The sequence below is a fragment of the Periplaneta americana genome, chromosome 9, assembly GCF_040183065.1.
Source record: "Periplaneta americana isolate PAMFEO1 chromosome 9, P.americana_PAMFEO1_priV1, whole genome shotgun sequence".
Lineage (NCBI taxonomy): Eukaryota > Metazoa > Arthropoda > Insecta > Blattodea > Blattidae > Periplaneta > Periplaneta americana.
In genome coordinates this window covers 43,193,358-43,213,635 of record NC_091125.1, presented here as the reverse complement: position 1 = coordinate 43,213,635, position 20,278 = coordinate 43,193,358, and the positions used below count along the sequence as shown (strand labels likewise).

The window sequence follows — 20,278 nt, the reverse complement described above, 5'->3', positions numbered from 1 at the left end:
AATGCATATAGAGTGTTAGTTGGGAGGCCGGACGGCAAAAGACCTTTGGGGAGGCCGAGACGAAGATGGGAAGATGATATTAAAATGGATTTGAGGGAGGTAGGATATGATGGAAGAGACTGGATTAATCTTGCTCAGGATAGGGACCAATGGCGGGCTTATGTGAGGGCAGCAATGAACCTCTGGGTTCCTTAAAAGCCAGTAAGTAAGTAAGTATATTACCTTTAGTTTACCACTGATTGAGGTTCTGGCTGATACATCTATTATCAGGTAATATATCTCACATAACGGTATGTGTCAGAGGAAGAACAAATGTTGCATACATCTTCAGTCTTATTAGTGAAATATGTTACTACTAGTCAGCACTGTAAGCAATGGAGGGAGAAAGGAACTGGCCACCCCACCCCATTATCTCCTGGCTAAGTTGCCGCATAAGTGATGTCTTTTTGGTGTCACTTAAGAGGATCCAACCAATTGATTAAACATACATACCTTTATATTATTTTAATGTACTGAAGTACATATGATATTTCCATGCAGATATTCTGTGTCATCATACTATGAAAGAATAATGGAACAGAGAAAAATTCTCTCCGGCACCGGGATTTGAACCAGGGTTTTCAGCTCTACGTGCATCAGCATGTAGAGCTGAAAACCTGCGTTCAAATCCCGGTGCCGGAGAGAATTTTTCTCCGTTCTATTACTCTTTCATCACACATACCTTTATTTAAATTCTTAATCATGTTGCGAAGATAAGTTGGTAATGGTTCACTATCAAGAAGAAAAGCACCAAAAATGTTCGATTACAGAGTAAAACATACTCAGAATTTGTGTTTTAATTACTGAACTTACGGTGGGATATGACTGCTCTTGAGGATAGTAGCCTCCCTGCTGTGAGGGTGAGTCATAGCGAGGTGGTGGAGCCACAGAATGAGGCTCATGTTGTGGTGGAGGCTGGAACTGCTGAACTGGATATCCTCCACCCTGAGGTGTGGAATGGTAAGGAGGATCCAAAGTCTGTATATTTGATGGAAACGGCAGTAAACCATCTCCTTGTGGTGTATGAGGGGGTGGTAGAGGTGTCTGGTTCCCTGGAACCTCTGTGTCCCAGATCAGTCTTGCTGCACATTAAATTACAAAATACATCTTTTGATATTCATGACACCATCATCAATATTTTATTATCCTATTTCAAGTGTAAACTACATAACAAAAATACTCTGTACTTGCAGCTATAGCAGTACCTGGTAATTCTTTTAAATTATCACGCAACATTATGCAATTACTTTCCAGTTACTTTAGTCTTGATCTAAGGAAATGATGGAAACTTTGTGGCTGTGACGAATCACATATTAATGATATATACAAATAGTTCCATTTGCTGTTTGATGATGACCCTGTCTACTCCTATCTCCAAATAAAGGACTCTCTTCCCCCTTTCCTCAAGTAGCCAGTTAGCTAACTGTGTTATTATATGGTTAGGATTAGAGTTTGATATCCAGCAAAAAAAAAAAAAAAAACAGAGCAAAGGAAATTTTCTCAAAGTATTTTGGTTTTGTATATCAATCTCATCTAACCCCTGCTCCATTATCGTCATACTTAAAATGAATATCTAACCAATAATAAGGAGCCACTGCAGTTTGCAGTATTTCATTGAAAGTTTTTTTTTTTTTTTTACTTTCAGTAAAGAATTATCATAATGCTTTAATGACCTTGCAACATTCAGAGATTAGCTAGCAAAGGTGAAATTATGACAAAACAGTAAAATGTGAAATCACTTGTAAACTAAAGCCGATAGTAAAAAAAAGTTCATTTTTTTTCTCTTAAATCTTACATTCGCAGAATTACTCAAAATGTTCATTTTCCTGCAATGATAGCTTTTACAGTAGGCTACACAAATGCTAGCACATGTATTAAAACTGGTTGACAATTGATGTACATATGGCTAAAACAACAAAGTATTATTAAATTCCCATCTCTGGAAGGTAAGAAGCTAATTTTTATATATTAACACTTATTTATGGAGATGCAACAGTGGAAATGGCACTGTCTGACATTGTTGAAGATGCTGTTACGAAACTAAAAGGACAAATTGTACTGACATACAATGGTCTGCAATAATTATGCAGAACACCTGCACAATTTGTGACAATCCGACATATGCTCCATACTCTCAACAGGAAAAGACACTATGAGGGCCATTATATACCACAGTTTTTGATCTAATGCACCATTACGAGATGGACAAGAAGCAGTTCTTTTTAAAAAATGTGACCGGCAATGAGACACAGTTTCATTACTTGGAGTTTATATAAGTCTAAGCAACAATCACTAAGATGATATCATATAATCACTACATAGTGTTCCATCAATTGGCAAAATCATGGTCAAGTTTTTCGAAATTGGAGGACATGATTTTTATGGGTATTTTGGAGCAGGATTTCACAATACATTCTGATGGGTGTGTTAGAACACTGGAGGATTTCGAGATGGTTTTCAGTGAGTTTGTTCATTAGAATCACACACAAATATTTTACATGATAATGTAAACAGCTGTGTTCCACTGAACAAAATTTAGATAGACTCTTGCAACATTGCAACATCCGACATCCAGCAAGAGGGTTCACTGAAAGAAGAAACTGCATTGCAAGCTGCTATAATACGAACTTCTGATGCGTCATTTTGAACATTTGTAAGTCTGTCGCATTTTCTAGATTTATGCTAACAGGTTAAGTTTAATTCATTCACAGTTTTTGCCCAAAGACAGATCCTTTACTGCAAACCCAGCATTCTCCAATCTTTCATATTTTCTGTCTTCCTCTTGGTCTCCACATATCATGTATCTTAATGTTCTATATCACCTAATATCTTCTTCTGTCCCAGACTTTCCTCCTGTTCTCCATGTCTTCCAGTGCATCTTTCAGTAAGTAGTTTCTTCTTAGTCAGTGATCCAGCAAATTTCTTTTTCTCTTCCTGTTCACCCACTCTTTCTAGCACAGCATCTTTTCTTATTTCGTCTGTCCATTTCACACACTCCATTCTCCTCCATATTCACATTTCAAATAATTTCAGTTGTTTCTCTTAACTTCGTCGTAATGTCCATGTTTATGACCAATATAATGCTACACTCCACATAAAGCACTTCACTGGTATCTTCCTATGTTCTTTTTCCAAGGGTGTGCAGAAAACGCTTCTTTTTCTATTAAGAGCTTCCTTTACCATTACTGTCTTTCTTTTGATTTCCTAGCAGCGGCTCCAGTTATTTGAAGCCATCCACCTGTTCTACTATCTCATTTTGAATATGCACGTTTATCTCCTTATTTTTCTTCTGATAACCATGGTCTCCGTTTTGTTTGCATTTACCTTCATCCCACACTGCTCATATTGTCACTTAGCTCCAGCATCATATCCCTTATCATCGTCTCCTCTTCTGCTAACAAGCTACATCATCAGCATATCTTCCGCACTTTATTTTTGTTCTTTCTATTATCATCCAGTCGTATTTCTCCTATGGATCAGCTGCTTATATTATGATTCTATGCAACTGATATTTTCTGTATTTTAAGAGGGAACACTAGAGTATCTCTTTTTCTATGTCACTGGCTGAACGAAGAGAGGTTATAGATGGATCTTAGGATAATGCACAGTTCCCTGGTATAAATGGGGTCCTGGATCAAATACACATTCGTGCTAGTCTTCTTCATCCTTTTCCTTTATGGAATATTCCATCTTTTTCATATTGTGACAGCTGAGAGTCGATCGCATCCCACAGAGGGTGGGGCGCACGAGAAAGTGAGCGACACAGCAAAGAGGGCCGCAGCCGCTCGGGTCTGGAGGGGACAGACGTAAGGGGAACGATGGCACGCTGTGTGGTGCGAGGAAAAGGGGGGAAGCTGGAAGCCAGGCGAACTGATTGTTGTAACGAGAATGATCCCGAAATCGTAGTTTCTGGAAAGTATGGCTTAACTTATAAAAAGCGAGCAGCCTTCGAAGAGAGTAGTGACAGTTGTTGCTAGTTTTTGGACAGCAAGCCAGGCAGTCTTGTGTAGCAGTGAAGCCAGCTTCGAGACCGGAGTTCGACTTGAGTGTGTCCACAGCTGTGTGAGCGTCCAGTGGACTGTCCTGAGTTCGAGTGCAGTGGACCGCAGTTGGGGGACCTGAGTTCGAAGTTCAGTGGACTGTCTCTGAAGGTCTTGGGTTCGAGATACTGTGGACTTGAGTGACTGAGCTAGAAGAACTAGCCAAGGCAAACGAACTGTGAACTGAGAACTGACAGTTTTGTGTTGTAAATAGTGCTTTGTGAACATTAGTTAAGATTAGGAGTACATTGTTGTTCGCAATAATCCAAGTCAATTGCCATTGTCGTTTGTGGAGTGCAATAACGAATACTGTGTTGCTGTGTGGAGTGGAAATCCCATTGTTGACGGGAGTGGTTAATTTAAATTGTAGAAAGTGATTATTGTTGTGAGAATAAAATTACATTATTGTTTTGAATAAAAAGTTACAATATATAATATATTTAAATATCATAATTAAGTCTATCAATACTTCAAGCTCACATTGGGATATAATCATTTTTGTATTTAATTTTCCATTTTGTACGATTTTAACCTAACAGCACTGCAAAACAATGTAACTTGCAAACATAACAGTGCCCAAAGGCAAACAAATGCAACGCGAAAATATAGGACATATTCGTTTCAATGTAGAACAGAGTAAGTGCAGTCGTTTTTAGATGTTAACTATTATCGTTGCAGAGGAATAGATGCTTTCCTTTAGTCATTTTGTAGAAACCATCATAGACTTTATTCTGGTTGAGGTGTCAGTTTTATGAATGGTGCACAGAAATTACATTTTAACCATGGTTACTGTTTAATCGTCGTTTTGTAACCTATGATTATTGCGTTTTTAACAGAGGTTGATGCACTTCGCCATAAGTGTGATGCCAGGCTGACAGTCCTAAACTCATTACATTTCTTGCCATTATTTTTCTTCACTATTGGCAGCAACCCTGTCTCATGAATGAAATCCTCAAGCCATTCGCCTTTCCCATATATTTTTTTGCATAATGATAAAATTTCCTTCTTGTCTTGATCAAAACATTGCAGTAATTCAACGGGGATTTCATCAACTCCTGTTACTTTCAACCAGGCCTAAGTTTCAAATAGTCCCACACCATGGTGTCATGGTCTAAGGGATCCTGCCTGGGACTCACGTTACAGAATGCACGCTGACTCAAGACCTGATGGGTAAGGAAATGTTCTCATGAAATTTTGCCAGTGTATGGTGCTACCCAGTATTGTGATGTGCTTGGGGAATTATGATAGGTAACAAAATCAGATTATGAAAATCAGCCATAACGACTGGGGGGGGGGGGGGGGATCACTGTGCTAATCACACAATACCTCTATTCTGGTTGGATGATTATCCACCTCTGCTTTGGCATGTGGACATGAGGTCAGAAGCCAGTTGATCGATCTGAGCACTTAAAGGGCTGTAGTGCCAAGGATTATCATCATTATTAAATTTCAAATAACCAATCACAGCAAAAAATACAATTTGTAATTCCGTCCATGCAAAATGCAGTAGAAAGAATAAATTTTAGGTTTAACTGTTCAAAATACATTCTTTACAGTTACAATAAGCACGTCAAATCATAAAAGATGAAGTTCAAAATTTGTACTACTTTTTCATTGTTATTATTTACAGTATTACTAGCTACAATTAAATTTATCATTTTTTTTACACTGATGGTTTCACTAAAGGTCACTTTACTAAATATGTCAGCTGTTAAAAATTGCATTTAAATAAGTAAATTAAACAAATATATACAACAATCGTCAAGATAATTTTATAAAAAAAAATGCTAAAACCTCTTTTGTAAGAAATTCGTAGTACCTGCCAAAGGAACTAAACATAAAGATCTTTCTGCACTGGCAACATGCTACAGGGAAAGATAGAATGAAGCACACATCTATATTTTGGTAATAGCATTGCCAACTTTCCATTACTTAAACTGATTTATTAATAATTAAAATATTAAAATAACAGTACTCTTAAACTATAAAAGTAGCAGAAACACTACGCAAATTATTTGTTGGAACTAAGAACTGAAGACGTTTATAAAATATGTATTTTTATGTACCTTTGGAAAATAATGGGATCAAAACATCATGAAAAATAATTATTTCTCGGAAATCTATGTGCAAAGGAATAAAACAGTAGAAAACTTATCCATTCATATTATGCTATGGATTCGTCCCTTAAAAGGGCTGTCAATGAACACCTCCCATCCTGTATATTAATTTCCGAAAGAAGTGCTCTAATTATTATTTTTTTGGTGGTAAATTTATTTACCCATCACTAAAATACTACTATTCACATCACAGTATAATGCCAAAAAGAGGCAGAACTCGCACGCTTCTGAACTTTGGCACTAGAAAATGATGTGCTCAGGTCCACATTCTAACTGCGTTTTACTCCCAGGATATATCTGGCACTCAATGTTGTATGAAAATGAGTAAATACTGGAGCTGTTCTTAATGTTATGAGATCTAGGCTGGAACACGAACTCCTCGTTTGTAATGTCTCTTTACTGACAGAGTTAATTCGACTCTACAGTAACTTTACATAAAATTATCAAAGAAAATAATTATTAATTAGTTACACCTACCTTCAGGATGTGGTTGCACTGCCCCTCGAAAATGTGGGTTGATGAGAATTTTGTGTGGGGACTGCTGTTGATTCATGGGTGGTCGATTATACATCCCTCCTCTAGCATTACCACGACCAGGAGGGCGTACAAAGCCTGCTGGTCCAAACCGAGGTCCTGCAAATCCCTGCTGCTGCGGTTGCTGCTGCTGGGGTTGTGGGTGGGGATGAATGTTGAAATTCGCATTGTTATTGAAAGCATTTCCTGGTAAAAACTGTGGGCGTGGTCCATTACGTCCAACAGCACCAAAACCTCTGCCCCTGCGTCCTCCTCTCCAGGCACCATCTCTTCTACCCATTTGTTTAGCATCTTCTACACAAACATTATCTGAAAAGTCAAATTAATAAATGACAGCAGTCTCGTCCACTAAGTACATAAACAAAAGGAAATTCAAAGAGCACGATTTCAAATGGTCTCTTGTAAACCTGGGACATAAAAAGTAATTATGTTTGTGTATGTGTGTGTGTGTGTATTTGTTAAGGAATGTCATTAAATTATAATGTCCTCAATGGACTAGTGGTTACTATGCTTTCAATTGAACCAAAATATTGTGGGTTCAAATCTCGCTGATTGTAGGCAGAAAATATGCTGAATTGAGCTTCCATCACATGTGTAAGTAAATTTACTGGCCCCCACGGATTTTCTGCATACAAAAGATTCCTTTTTATGAATAAAGAAGAATAAATGTAAATGTCAATACCTGGCAGAAAAAGAACTGGAATATTGCAATTCAAAATCTCACAGTTCCACAGACTTCTACGTGTAACAGTACTTGCTGTATTGCTGTACTTATGTGCACCTCTTTTTTTCAACAATTTAACGACATTATATAAACTGTGAAGTTATTCAGTACCAGTGGACTTGGTGAAGATATGAGTCCGAGAATTCTCCATGGAATTATCTGACATTCGCTTTACGGTTGAAGAAAATGTTGGCAAAACCCCAACTATGCAGCCCAAGTGAGATATGAACCCATGGACAAGCACAACCTTGGAGCATGAGTCATATATAGACACACTCAAATTTCGCGACTTGTGAAAATTTAAAAACATTGCAAAATGACGGGAAACGTGTTTTTATGTAGTTTTAACATATTTACATGTATTTCGACACTCAAGTACCCGTGAATTTTTTAAAACTTACCTCTATAAGCGAATTTCTACTTTTACTCGAGAAATTTAATAGCATCTCGCAAAAAATCGTAAATTAAAGCCATTATTCCCCCCGTGCTTCCCCCGCACCCTTTCCACAAATATGTTCGTGCTATAAACAAAGTATCACGCCATTATGGATAAAATGCTATGCTAACCCAAGCAAATTAGTGCTGACCGTTCCTTTGGTGGTGAACCGACAATATCTGTGTGACAATATCCGCATTTTAATTGACCGGAGAACAAATCTTAGCATGACAAACTTGGAATTCTTGTCATCTTATAACTATGAAAGTAAACAGTTTGTTAATATAGGCTTATAATTTTTGTTTATAATAATTAGTGAGTAGGTTAAACATATATTTGGTTTTTGACCGTTATTCTATACTTGAATTAAAATTAAATAGAGTTTGTCATTCTAGTCATGAGAAGATACTATTTCTTTTTACCCTCGCATACTAATAAAACTGTAAACAGTACCTGTTGCCATATTGAGCCTTGTTAATTCAGATATAGATGATCACAGAACCCAAGAATTTTCCTTTTTTATCCAAGAATTTTTACTTTTGTCACTCAAGAAATTTAGGTGATTTTATTCAAGAAATTTGAGGGTTCCAAGTCGTATAATAACAGTCTCACCATTGTTTCATTCCAATTATTAATAAGAACTTACCTTGTATGCATGTTCATAAAACGAGAGATCATTCATTCCAGTTTTAACAGCATTTATTCACAACTTTGTCACTGCAGTATTCATGCAATTCTTTTACTGAATGACAACTTTATATTTCAAACTATTCCGCCTAACACACTGTACCTTGATACACTTAATGACTATTTTAAATTCTATTTAACTAGTGATGCTATACCAACAACAGCAATTAAGGAGAAAATGGGAAGGAGAATTACAACAATTAGCTGGTAGATTATGGAAGGCAGAGATTGAAACCTATATTGCATACCAAGTGAATCTGGAATGTTTCCATAAGATTTGTTGGAGCCTTTGAGGGATACTATTGTCGTTCTTTCTGTCTTGAAACGATCTCCTCTCGACTCCTCAGCATCATCTTCTTCTTCCTCTGATTCGACCCCAGCTACAACTTGATTGGCTGCAGGATCTTCTCCCTCCACATAGCTTGTTTCTTGAGAGATATGAGATGTGTCTGTTACATCTGCTGCAAGTTCAATCTTTTAAGCTTTAATACAACATGGTACATTACATCAGAATAAAGTGGATCTCAGTACTAATATAGTGAACCAAAACACTTCGAGAACCATAAGTCAGACTTGAACCTTTGAAAAAATTTTCAGAAAATCTTTAAAATCTCAACTTTCACTTTTTTTTTTTTTTTTTTTTATATTTTGGAATTTTCATATTAACAATTTACACATGTCAGACATATTTAAACCCTTGCAATGAAAAGCACACTTATACCAATATTCTCAGTACAAATATAACAAGTATGTATGAAACAAAATTTTATTTTTATCAAATTTAATTTTCTATAAAATGAATCGATATTAATTCAAAATTATTCATTTTTACAATGTCATTATTATTATTATTATATTAATTTAGTATATAAATGTGGAACAGAGCATGTGGAGAAATTGAGCATACTATAGGATATGCAAAGTCAGCAAGCATGGAAAACGACTAAAAGTATATGCAACACGAATACAGTAAAATGTCTTAATCTGATACAATCACAACTTTATGAGGACTATTTTAAATCACTTTTAACAGAAAACGGGAAAGAATTTTTAGATTCCATCTCAATGAACAATGGGAAGGACAACTTTAAGGAACCTATAAGCGAAGATGAGGTATGGAACATTTTGAAGACAGTTAAAAATAGAAAAGCTGCTGGTCCAGGAGGGATAACAATGGAATTAATTAAATATGGAGATCCAAATATTATAAGAATTTTAACTAGACTTTTTAATCAGGTAATTGAGGGAGATCCAATCCCGACAGACTGGAAAATGTCATACATTAGTGCAATATATAAAAATAAAGGGAATAAAGAAGATCCAGCAAATTATAGAGGCATTAGTGTCATGGCAACAATTAGTAGGATTTTAAGTCCATTATTAAAATCAGATTGGAGGAAATAATATGACATAAAATATCAGAACATCAAGCAAGCTTTACAACTGGTAAATCATGCTTAGACAACATATTTGCGATCAGACAAATTATTGAAAAAATGGTGGCCAAAGGGAAGGAAGTACACATGGTATTTATCGATCTTGAAAAGGCCTTTGATTCTATACCTATCAACAGACTTTGGGTGTCAATAGAGCAATTTGGAATCCCTAAAGCTCTCATTACTTTTATAAAAAGGATGTATGAATGTAAGGCCTGTGTTAAAGTCGGAAATCGATTATCACCAGAATTCATTACAACAAAAGGATTAAGACAGGGATGCAGGATGTCACCACCTCTGTTTAAGATATTTCTAGAAGATATACTGATAAAGTGGAATAAGTCATGCAGAGGAATGGGAGTGAATATCAATGGTCAGTTAATGCACAATTTACTATATGCAGATGACCAGGTTATAATAGGACAGGACAAAGAAGACCGTAAATTAATGGATGCATTTGAAGCAGGTGGATTGAAAATAAATATTGCCAAAACAGAATACATTATAACTGGAGGAATTTCAGAAGATCTACAGATAAATGATGTCACAATTAAATGTGTTGAGGAATTCAAATACCTGGGATCCATTATTGATAAATCTGTTATGTGTGAAAAAGATATTATTAATAGAGTAAATTGTGCTAGGAAAGCGATTAGATCCCTGAATTGTGTTTTGTGGAGCAGGAACATGAGTAGAAATACAAAATAGTATATTTTAAAAACAATAATCGAAAGCATACTTACATATGTTTCAGAAAGTTGGACAATAAGTGAAAAAATGCAGAAAAGGGTGTTGGCGACAGAAATGGATGGATTGTGAAGAAGTATGAGGACATCCAGACTACAACATGTAAGAAACACATATATTAGGAAAGAAATGGATGCAGATAAAACTGTTATGGACAGAATAGAAAATAGGTCTTTACAGTGGTATGGACATGTACAATGGATGGCGGAGGAACGGTGGCCTAAATGTATCCTCAACTGGACCATGCCAGGAAGAAAAAAGCGTGGAAGAGCTAGAAAGACATGGTATGAAGGAATGCACACATATATAGTGAAGAGGGGCATGGAGAGGGACAATGGGAGAATAGAAAGCTCTGGAAAGCAGGATTCAAAAGCGAACTGCTATAAAGTGGAAAGCCAGTAAAACTAAGTAATTTATTATAAAATATACTGTCTCACATTTATTAAATATAGTTTCTCACGCAACTTTGACATCTCCATTGTAATAAATATTAATCTAATCCGAGAATATAAATTAAAGCTATGCATGAACTGTAACAGTAAGTATAACCCGTAGTACAAAGAAATTTCTAATTATGATTTCAATCATTTTAAAGTACATCACTTTCCAAAATAACGAGAATGAAGAGCAAATATAAACTATGCATTGTGAAACAATAGGTCAAATGCTTGAACAGACATAAACAGGCATAAATCTCCTTTACTTTCTTCGTAAAAAACACAATTTTTTGATAGTTTCTCAGTATAAAAAATGAATCTTGACTTTTTCGAACCAAATAGATGCAGCTTCGGATGCGTAACATAAAAATATGAATTTTATATTTTGTGAAAAAAGTGAATTCGTGTTTTTTCATAACAAGTGATTCAGATAGTTATTTGGACAAAATAATTTGTCTAACCCTAGACTTTTAAGACAAATTGTTATTCAAGAAAGGAGATACAGCATACAAATGAATAAAATGTATTGCAAGAAAATGCAAGAGCTTATGTTGCAGGTTGGGTGTATAGCAGGGTAAAATCACGAAACTTGTCGAAATCTTTCTTCAGATAGTTCAAACGATGGCGTAACACACATCACAAAAAAAAAAGTTGTAAAGATTACACAATGGTTTTCCCTAAGAACCTAAGAATATTTATCTCCTAAGCCAAAATTATGTTCTGACGTTTTTAAAAACATGATAATGTTCTTTGTAAAACTAGAATTGTTGTAAAAAAAGCTAATTAAAATGGTATGCCCTCTGTTAACATTTTCGTTAGCAGTGATTGTGCCAGTATCTTTATTGATAAATATTCCAATGTGTTAATAAATGTTACATCAAAAATAAAATGAATAACCACGTAGCTAGAAAATGAAATAAGCGATGTATGAAAGCATTAAAATCATGCACAACTAAATCATAATTACATTTAAAAATACGAGAATTGTGTCATTTCATTTGTATTCCAATAACTTTGTAACTTCTTATTCATTAAAAATATTGTGAACAAGGTGACTTCAAATTATAATATTGTTTTGCATTTTATTATTAACATCAAATGCACACCTCTTTGCTTTCCCTTATGTAACCCAGCACACCGCAAGGAGTCTATCAACATTTCAAGCCTATAGATAGCAGCACAGTCATTTCTTGCTGCCACTTGCGAGCTTTTAGTATTACTGTTCGAGAGTATTTGTCATAATTCTAAGGAAATTCGGCATATTGTTAAGTCATGTGCCCCTCAAGTTCAGATGAAAAATATTTTGTGTGGAAAACAAGCTGTTTTATAAGATCATAAGGGAGTATGATCAGAGGCAGACATTCCTTAGGGGCTACAGGGAACATGTCCCACCCATATTTCGTTAAATTTAAAAATGTATACATTATGTTTAAGAGTACACTGAATACATATATTTGAGTTAATTCAGGCATATAAAGCAACATCTGTCGATAAATCTTCAAAGGGCATACAGATTATAGAGAAATGGACAAATATAAAGGTCTAAAAAAACGTTTCAAAATTCTAATGGCATTTCTATTTATCAGAGAAACTGCAATATCATATAAACACTAGTGAGGTGCTCTCGGCCTTTCTTTTTATCTAATCGTCTAATCTTGCTGGTTGGAATGCAAGACAATTAAATAATAAACTAACCCTGCCATGAATCGTTATGATCAGGATGGTAATCTACGTGTCGAGGTAGTCAAGTGACAACACACTCACTATGTTAAACACAACTATTAATTTGAATAAGCAAAATAAATTCGTAGCACAGAAAATATCTTCTTAACAGTGTAACGTAGACCAAATCCAGCTAATTACCTTACATAGGTAGGTACTTCCCCACGCTGGCATCCATCTTGTCATACAACCTTGACATAACCATCAGCACACATAGCCGTTACATACACATTGGCCACCCCTCAAACGTCACACAACAATGGGTGCCTTCATTGTGAATTCCATACTCTTTAAATTCGTTCTACTGCAATAACTAAATAAAACATAAGCCAAAACCAACTCACTGAACTGATTGTATATTGAGGTAGGCTTTTAGTTATATCACAGCTAGAAAAACGATCCACAGAAATAAAAATACCGACCAGAATTTGACCAGAGTTGACTGAACACAAGTCAGTCAGGAAAATGAAAGCAGCTCAAGCTAACAAGTACATCCCAAAACTCGCCGCTAAATTCCGCACAAATATCTTCTGCAACACACTCGCAGGTTCCTGCAACACCGTGGACTATACAGCTTCTGGTAGACTTATCGAACCCGGTTCGATCCCCAGCCTACGTAGGAGCTCGTACCCTATCACACACACATTCTCAACTGCCGGCACACATCTGACCTGAATGAGTCCATCAACCAGACTGACGCTACTGCTGCGAACAACTCACATCACAGTACAAATATAAACTCACGCCACCGTCTTAACCAATCAGCAAGCGCTATAATAAAATAATAACTGCTCCCTCAATAAAATAATAACTGCTCCCCCGGTCTCAACTCATCACAGGTTATAGGAACAGAACCAGAGCATACGAAAAAAAAATAGAAAGCTGAGAGGAAAGAAGCCATCTACGAGAAGTAAGAAGAACTAGATCAGAAAGGAAAAAACTACAAGCCATTTATGAAGAGTTAGAATAATTAAAACAAACAGAGAAAAGTATAAAAATAGAAAAATGTAAAAGAAATAGAAAGGAAAAGAAAGATGTGCCGAAATATAAACGGCACATTAGTCATACAAGAAACAGAGGTGACAACAAAATCTAATTATGGGTACCAAACACAGGACTTTATTCGTCATACTCGAACCAATAACATTCCTAATTGAAATAGTAATTCTATGTTGACGAAACGGCTGATCCAGATAGTCCTGACGACATGCAGGAACAGTAAGGGTAGGAGGAGGAAGAAGATGTAATAAAGAATATGCAACATGTTGCAGCTTCTTCAAGAAAAGATGCATTTCTGGTATAATCAGTGTTACACACTGCAATCAATGCGATACTGATGAAAATGTTATTAATGTTTTCAATACAATTCAACATTTTATTTTAAAACATTGCAGCAATGAAATAAAAGAAAAATGGATTGGTTTTTATTTTCAAAGGCAGCTGAAAGATCATCTCTTAAGTTACTTTCTTTTTTTTCTCTTAAAATTTAATTACCACATAATATCAACAAATTAAAACAAACGCGGCATCATTAATGTAATATGACAGTTTCATGTGATCAATTTATATTATTTGGTAACTGTGAAATTTTTCGAACGTCTTCCTCAATGTCTTTTTATAAATTCTTTTAATTTCAAATCATGTAGTTCGAAGTCCAGCTAATTCGAAATATAAAATTAAATTGTACTGTTCTGATATTATCTAAGTCTGCAAGTCCTTTGCTGAGTTGTGTGCAGTTTCAGCTGTTAAGAGAACTTCATGTCAACGTCAGAAGGGAAAGATAACAGCCTGATACTTTAAAAGTAAAATAATTTTACCACCTAACATGAGTTGCAGTGATTGGGAAACTTCAGAACTAAAGGCACACTTGCACCATGCTGTTGCAGTAATATGCTCAGTTACTGTTACAGTGAGCCACTTCCCAACTGAGTCACTTGAATTTCTCATTTCTCTTGCACTAGAAAAAAATCATATCTACAGGGTGTAGCTAAAATGTATATCAAAACTTTAGTAGCATATTCCTATCATATAGAATGATCATTCATCCAGAAAACCTTTATTTCCTTGTTACAGCCTTTTTCTACAACTCTGCTTACATTGTATGATACAGTGCATTATGACATAAAAATAGCATACCACATGGAAATCTGTCTTACAGGAAGTGCTCAAAAAGGCTCCTATTAGCACAGATACATGCATCAATCTGCAGTCGCATTGAATCCCGGACGTGCTAATGTATCCTTGGAGAAGTTGTATTGTCTCGTCTTGCAAAATACGGGCTCGAAGACTCTCTTCATCTTACACCGGGTTCCATACATAAGCTCTTTTAAATGGTCCCATGAATACAAGTCTAGTGGGTTAGGTCCGGAGAGCGCAGAGGCCAAGGAATTGGTCCATCTCTATCTATCCATCTGTCATGGAACCTTTGATTTAGAAATCAACAAACATTGACACTGAAATAAGCAGAAGCTCCATTGTGCATGAAGTACATGTTTCGTCGTATTGCTAACGACACATGGTGTAACAGAACAAGCAAGGTGTACTGTAAGAACACTTTGTTGAGCCTGGATGGAAGAACATGAGGTCCCACCAAAACATCACCAACAATGCTCAGCTCAAACATTGACATTTACATGTATGCTTCCCCCCCCCCCCCCCATAATGTACCACATCTGTAAGCAGAATTGTAGAAAAATGGCTTTAGAAAGGAGATAAAGCATTTCCGGATCAATGTTCATATAACATTTTTTCATCCTCTATATGAGAGGAATAAGTTCCTAAAATTTTGGCATACATTTTAGTTACAGCCTGTATAATGATTTACCACATGAATACGAAATTATCACAAACTTAACAAAAGCTGCATTAATGTGCAAAATAAAAATTACGATATGTTCAAGAGCAGGGAGAGATATTAAGCATTCTTTTAGCAAACGAACTTCCTAGAAATTTCTGATTACCTTATGTGAAGCCAGATATCTCTAGTGTACAACACTGTTATTTACATGTAATATAACCAGGATGACCAGAAACCTATCACGTGACATGCAAACTGATTTTTCATAATTAGTTATTGCAATGGAATCTGTTCACCAATAGCTCTGCAAATACTGTTTTTCCACAACACATATGTTAAAAATTAATGCTAAGAATAGCGACATCTTTCATTATGCAAAGACATCTTCTCGCTTCCTTATTAATTTAAGACATAAGTTACAGTGTTATGCTCCATTTTCGGAATATGCAGAGTTTGTATACCGATATGTTCTCTGTGTCTGACAAAAAAATAAATATTTAGAAATAAAAATCAACAAGGCCTCTAAATAACACAGAGAAGGATACAGACAATATCAATATAATTAAACATGAAGAATGGTAAGCATTCTATAAGGATATATATTATTTAATGTACCGAAGTACATATGATGTTTCCATGCAGATATTCTGCGTCATCATACAATGAAAGAGTAATGGAATGGAGAAAAATTCTCTCCGGCGCCGGGATTTGAACCCGGGTTTTCAGCTCTATGTGCTGATGCTGAGACGATTCTGTCTGACGCCGGGGTGGTATCCGGTGTGGCTTAGTGGATAAAGCATCAGCACGTAGAGTTGAAAACCCGGGTTCAAATCCTGGCACCGGAGAGAATTTTTCTCCGTTCCATTACTCTTTCATCGCATTCTATAAGGAGTTGTGGACTCAATCATTAAATGAAAAACAACTAGATAATGAAAAAGTAGGCCTAATGAGTAATACAGACCGCATACCTTACAAAATCTGAAGAACTAGATTCGGCCTAAAGAGGAACAAAAATAGGAAAGCAGTAGGAAGCGACAGTATCAACAGAGAATTAATAACATATGCATCAAACAATTATAAACTAGGTTCTCAGATCTCCTAAAATGTGTAAGACAAATAAAAATATTCTTGAAGAATGGAGAATTTCAGCAGTAAAGCTAATATTTAAAAAAGGAGATCACTCAAAATGTGAGAACTACTGAGGCATATGTAATACCGTAATGTGTGTAAAGTGTATTCCAAAATATTACCAGAAAAGTTAAAACCAATAATAGAAGTGATATTACTGAAAGAGCAGGTGGATTTTACAACAGGGAGAGCTTTTACTGATAACTCCTTAATATTATAACAAATCATCGAAAAACAGAGAATTCAATAGAGAAACACATATTCTGTTAATAGATTACATCAAAATATTTGACAAAGTTAACAGATTCTTGCTATGGGGCATTATGGCAAAACAAGGTATACCTCTACATTTAATTGAAGTCATTAAAAACATTTACAAAAACTTCAAAATAAACGTACAATGGACAAATTCAGATAAAATAGAAAAAAATTAACTCACAAGTTCAACAAGATTGCAGTACATCGCCGCTTTTTATTTAATGTATACAGCAAACTTTCGATTATCCTTGTGAGGATCCAGTTTGCGGGTCACCCATACACTATGAAGTTTATTTCATTTTATTTTTGTCATGAAATTTTGAATACATGTGAAGCAAGCTTGGAATTTGAATGCGCAAAGCTCAAGTAATCTTGGTACAGAAATAGTTTGTTTGTAACAAACCATCTCTTTTCGGTTTCTTTCCTGATGCAAATCTAATTGTAATATGTTTATAAGCAGAGACCGGAAATTTGGCAGAATGCCTTTTTAAATGTATTAAATCTATCTTCATTCTGAAAGTAAATCTGTACTTTGTGATGGAAACGTCACAGTTTTATGTTGTCCTTTTCTGCTTTTTTTTTTTAATATCAATGCCTAATTTACAAAATAAATGCTTTTTTTTTTTGCCTTTATTTGATTATTTATCTATTATTTATTAATTTATTATTAAAAATTGCCTACAGGTATATTTTAATTTATTTCTGTAATGACAATGAAAGTGACTTCACCGAATGTATATCATTGTATTTCAGTCAGTTACATATTCTCTTTGCAACAATGAGTGCTGCCGTGTAAAAATGTATAACAGTAAGCATTTTAATTATTGCTTGTGTTTATTAGACAAGGCAACAATGAGTGCGGGTATAACGTTATTTTTAACTGTTATTTTTCTTTCAGTTTTCATTGCGACGTTGTTGTAGCTAGCTAAATATTTCATATCGCAACATATCAGTACACAAAAATGCACTTTCCAAGGCTACTCGGAAAAAGATTTCTTTGCTTCCAACAGTAATTGCAACATCGAGTCGAAAATCTCAATTTGCATTTGACTTATGTAAAGCTTTTCTTGCTGCCGAAACCCCTTTGTGGAAAGTGCAAGGTTGTGGGTGTAGTGCAAGGTTTTTGTAATTGCCTTTTATTGCGTATTTTAGCTATTTATAATGCCTTTTTTGCCTGCCTATTTTAGCTATTTATGATGCCTTTTTGCCTGCCTATTTTAATGATTCATAATGCCTAAACTTCCGGTCTCTGTATATAAGGCTTACAAAAGCATATTTCTCAACTGAAAAACAAACACAAAAGAGGAAACGATTATTATTGGTTGAACACTTGTTATAATTGGTCACAACAATCTAGTTATTCTTGTCATTCTGTCTGGTGTAATGAGTAAGGTTGACATAATGAAAAGTGACATTTCTTGACCTGTCTACTCATCCAGAGTGAAGGTGTAAGAAAAAAGTGCAACGTGTTACAACTCCTTAAAGAAAACTGAGTTTTCAGCATTTTTATACAATGCTGATGAAAAATAATGTGAAAGATTTTGATATAATCCAGTAATTTATTTTAAAAAATTATAGAAACGAATTTAAACAACAAATGACTGCCTCTTATTTCCGTGACAATAATGTATGAAGTTAGTTATAAAATATCAGCAAGTCAACAATAAACATTAAATTATTATTATTGTTATTATTATTATTATTATTATTATTATTATTAATGCAATTTTGTGTGGCAAATTCTTATTGTTCAGTAAGTTCAGACTTTTAAATCTTCTTATTTGATGTTTTTTATCAGTTCTTTAATTTGGAATCTAATCACATAATTCGAAATCAGAACTTTTGCTCCCAGCCACTTAAAACAGAGTTTATACTATGCACAAGAACTCTGTTACTGAAGCAATAGTTACCATGTATTTTTAAATTTTAGTATTCCATTTCCCAACATAACTCAACTCTCCTAATTACTTTCCTTCCACTGAGCTTTGCTGCAAAACTTACATTTTCTTTATTCTGTATATACTTCTGCTCTGTCCTCACTCAGTTGAAATTTATGCTTATACAAATTTTGGTCTAAATATATTTATGGTTTAATCCCTGATTTCCAAGCACAATTTCTCTCTTCAGGACTGCACTTTGGTAAGATAAAGAGCTATCTAATTTCAATGTAGGATGTAAGATTTCTTGAACTCACACTGTATTAATTATTAGGTAATGCTCTACATAAAGTTTAAAATACAGCCAATTACCTTGTTGCTGGTGCTCTGCAATCTGGTGAACACTGTTATCAAGATGTCCTGACTCATGATGCATGATATTTGGGTCATGATGTTCTTGAACATGCATCATGCTCTCTGTACCAACAGTTTCCTGAGATTCCTGTAGCTCTGAGTCCAAATCATCCAATGCATCTCCTTCCGTAACACCCAAATCCAAAACATCATCAAATGGTTCTTCTGGTTCTCTGCTGTAGAATGAAAAAATGACACACTGCAATATGTTATTAGTTAATTAAAATACTAAATATAAAAGTGTGCATGTATATCTAATGCTCAGGATTTAACAAAAAAAAGTTATCTTCCTTCTTGAATTATTTCAAGAAAAAAATTGTTCTGGGGCCGGATATCGAACCCTGGACCTTTTGCTGAGTGTGCCAATGTTCTACCGACTGGGAACTCAATAAGTGAGCCTGAGTCTGGTAGAGTTCCTGGTAACTCAGTGGGTAGTGTTGGTGTGCTCAGCCAAAGGTCCTGGGTTTCATACCCGGCCCCAGAACACTTTTTTTTTTTAAATTATTCAAGTCAGCTTCCCAGGAAGCTATACCTGAAAGCCAGATTTGTATCTTCCTTATTGCTTCCCAATATTTGGGTTGCACATAAGATACACAAATATCTCAAGAGATTCGCAATTTGCGAGATTTTCCATGTCTCCGTATCCTCTTCCTTTATACATAACAAGCATTTGGTAGAAGTCAATAAAACAAATCGATGGAAATGTTTACTGTGGCAATCGTGATCAGTAACCAATCTGAACATGGCCATAGCAGATTTTCAAGATAGATCAGGAATTAATTTTACATCTTTCAATTAATTTTTTCATCTTAAATTTTGGCGTTCCACTACTGAATTATTGTGATGGTTGAAGTTAACTCTCCTTTTTATAAACTCTTTAATAGA

General features: G+C 35.2%; 1 protein-coding gene across 6 annotated transcripts in view; it reads right to left on the bottom strand.

Annotated features, from left to right (window-relative positions):
* The window catches only part of LOC138705865 (RNA-binding protein 33-like), a 96,233-nt gene that overhangs the window by 58,657 nt on the left and 17,298 nt on the right, over window positions 1–20,278 (bottom strand). For 4 of the 6 annotated variants that reach the window (XM_069834556.1, XM_069834557.1, XM_069834561.1 and 1 more), the window contains exons 4-7: window positions 19,352–19,569; window positions 8,826–9,038; window positions 6,674–7,039; window positions 853–1,121 (exon numbers count right to left, since the gene is read on the bottom strand). In XM_069834556.1, the coding sequence (XP_069690657.1) occupies window positions 853–1,121; window positions 6,674–7,039; window positions 8,826–9,038; window positions 19,352–19,569 (1,066 nt within the window). The remainder of the gene's footprint in view (window positions 1–852; window positions 1,122–6,673; window positions 7,040–8,825; window positions 9,039–19,351; window positions 19,570–20,278) is intronic. The other 2 variants (XM_069834560.1, XM_069834558.1) reach the window with 2 other exon arrangements.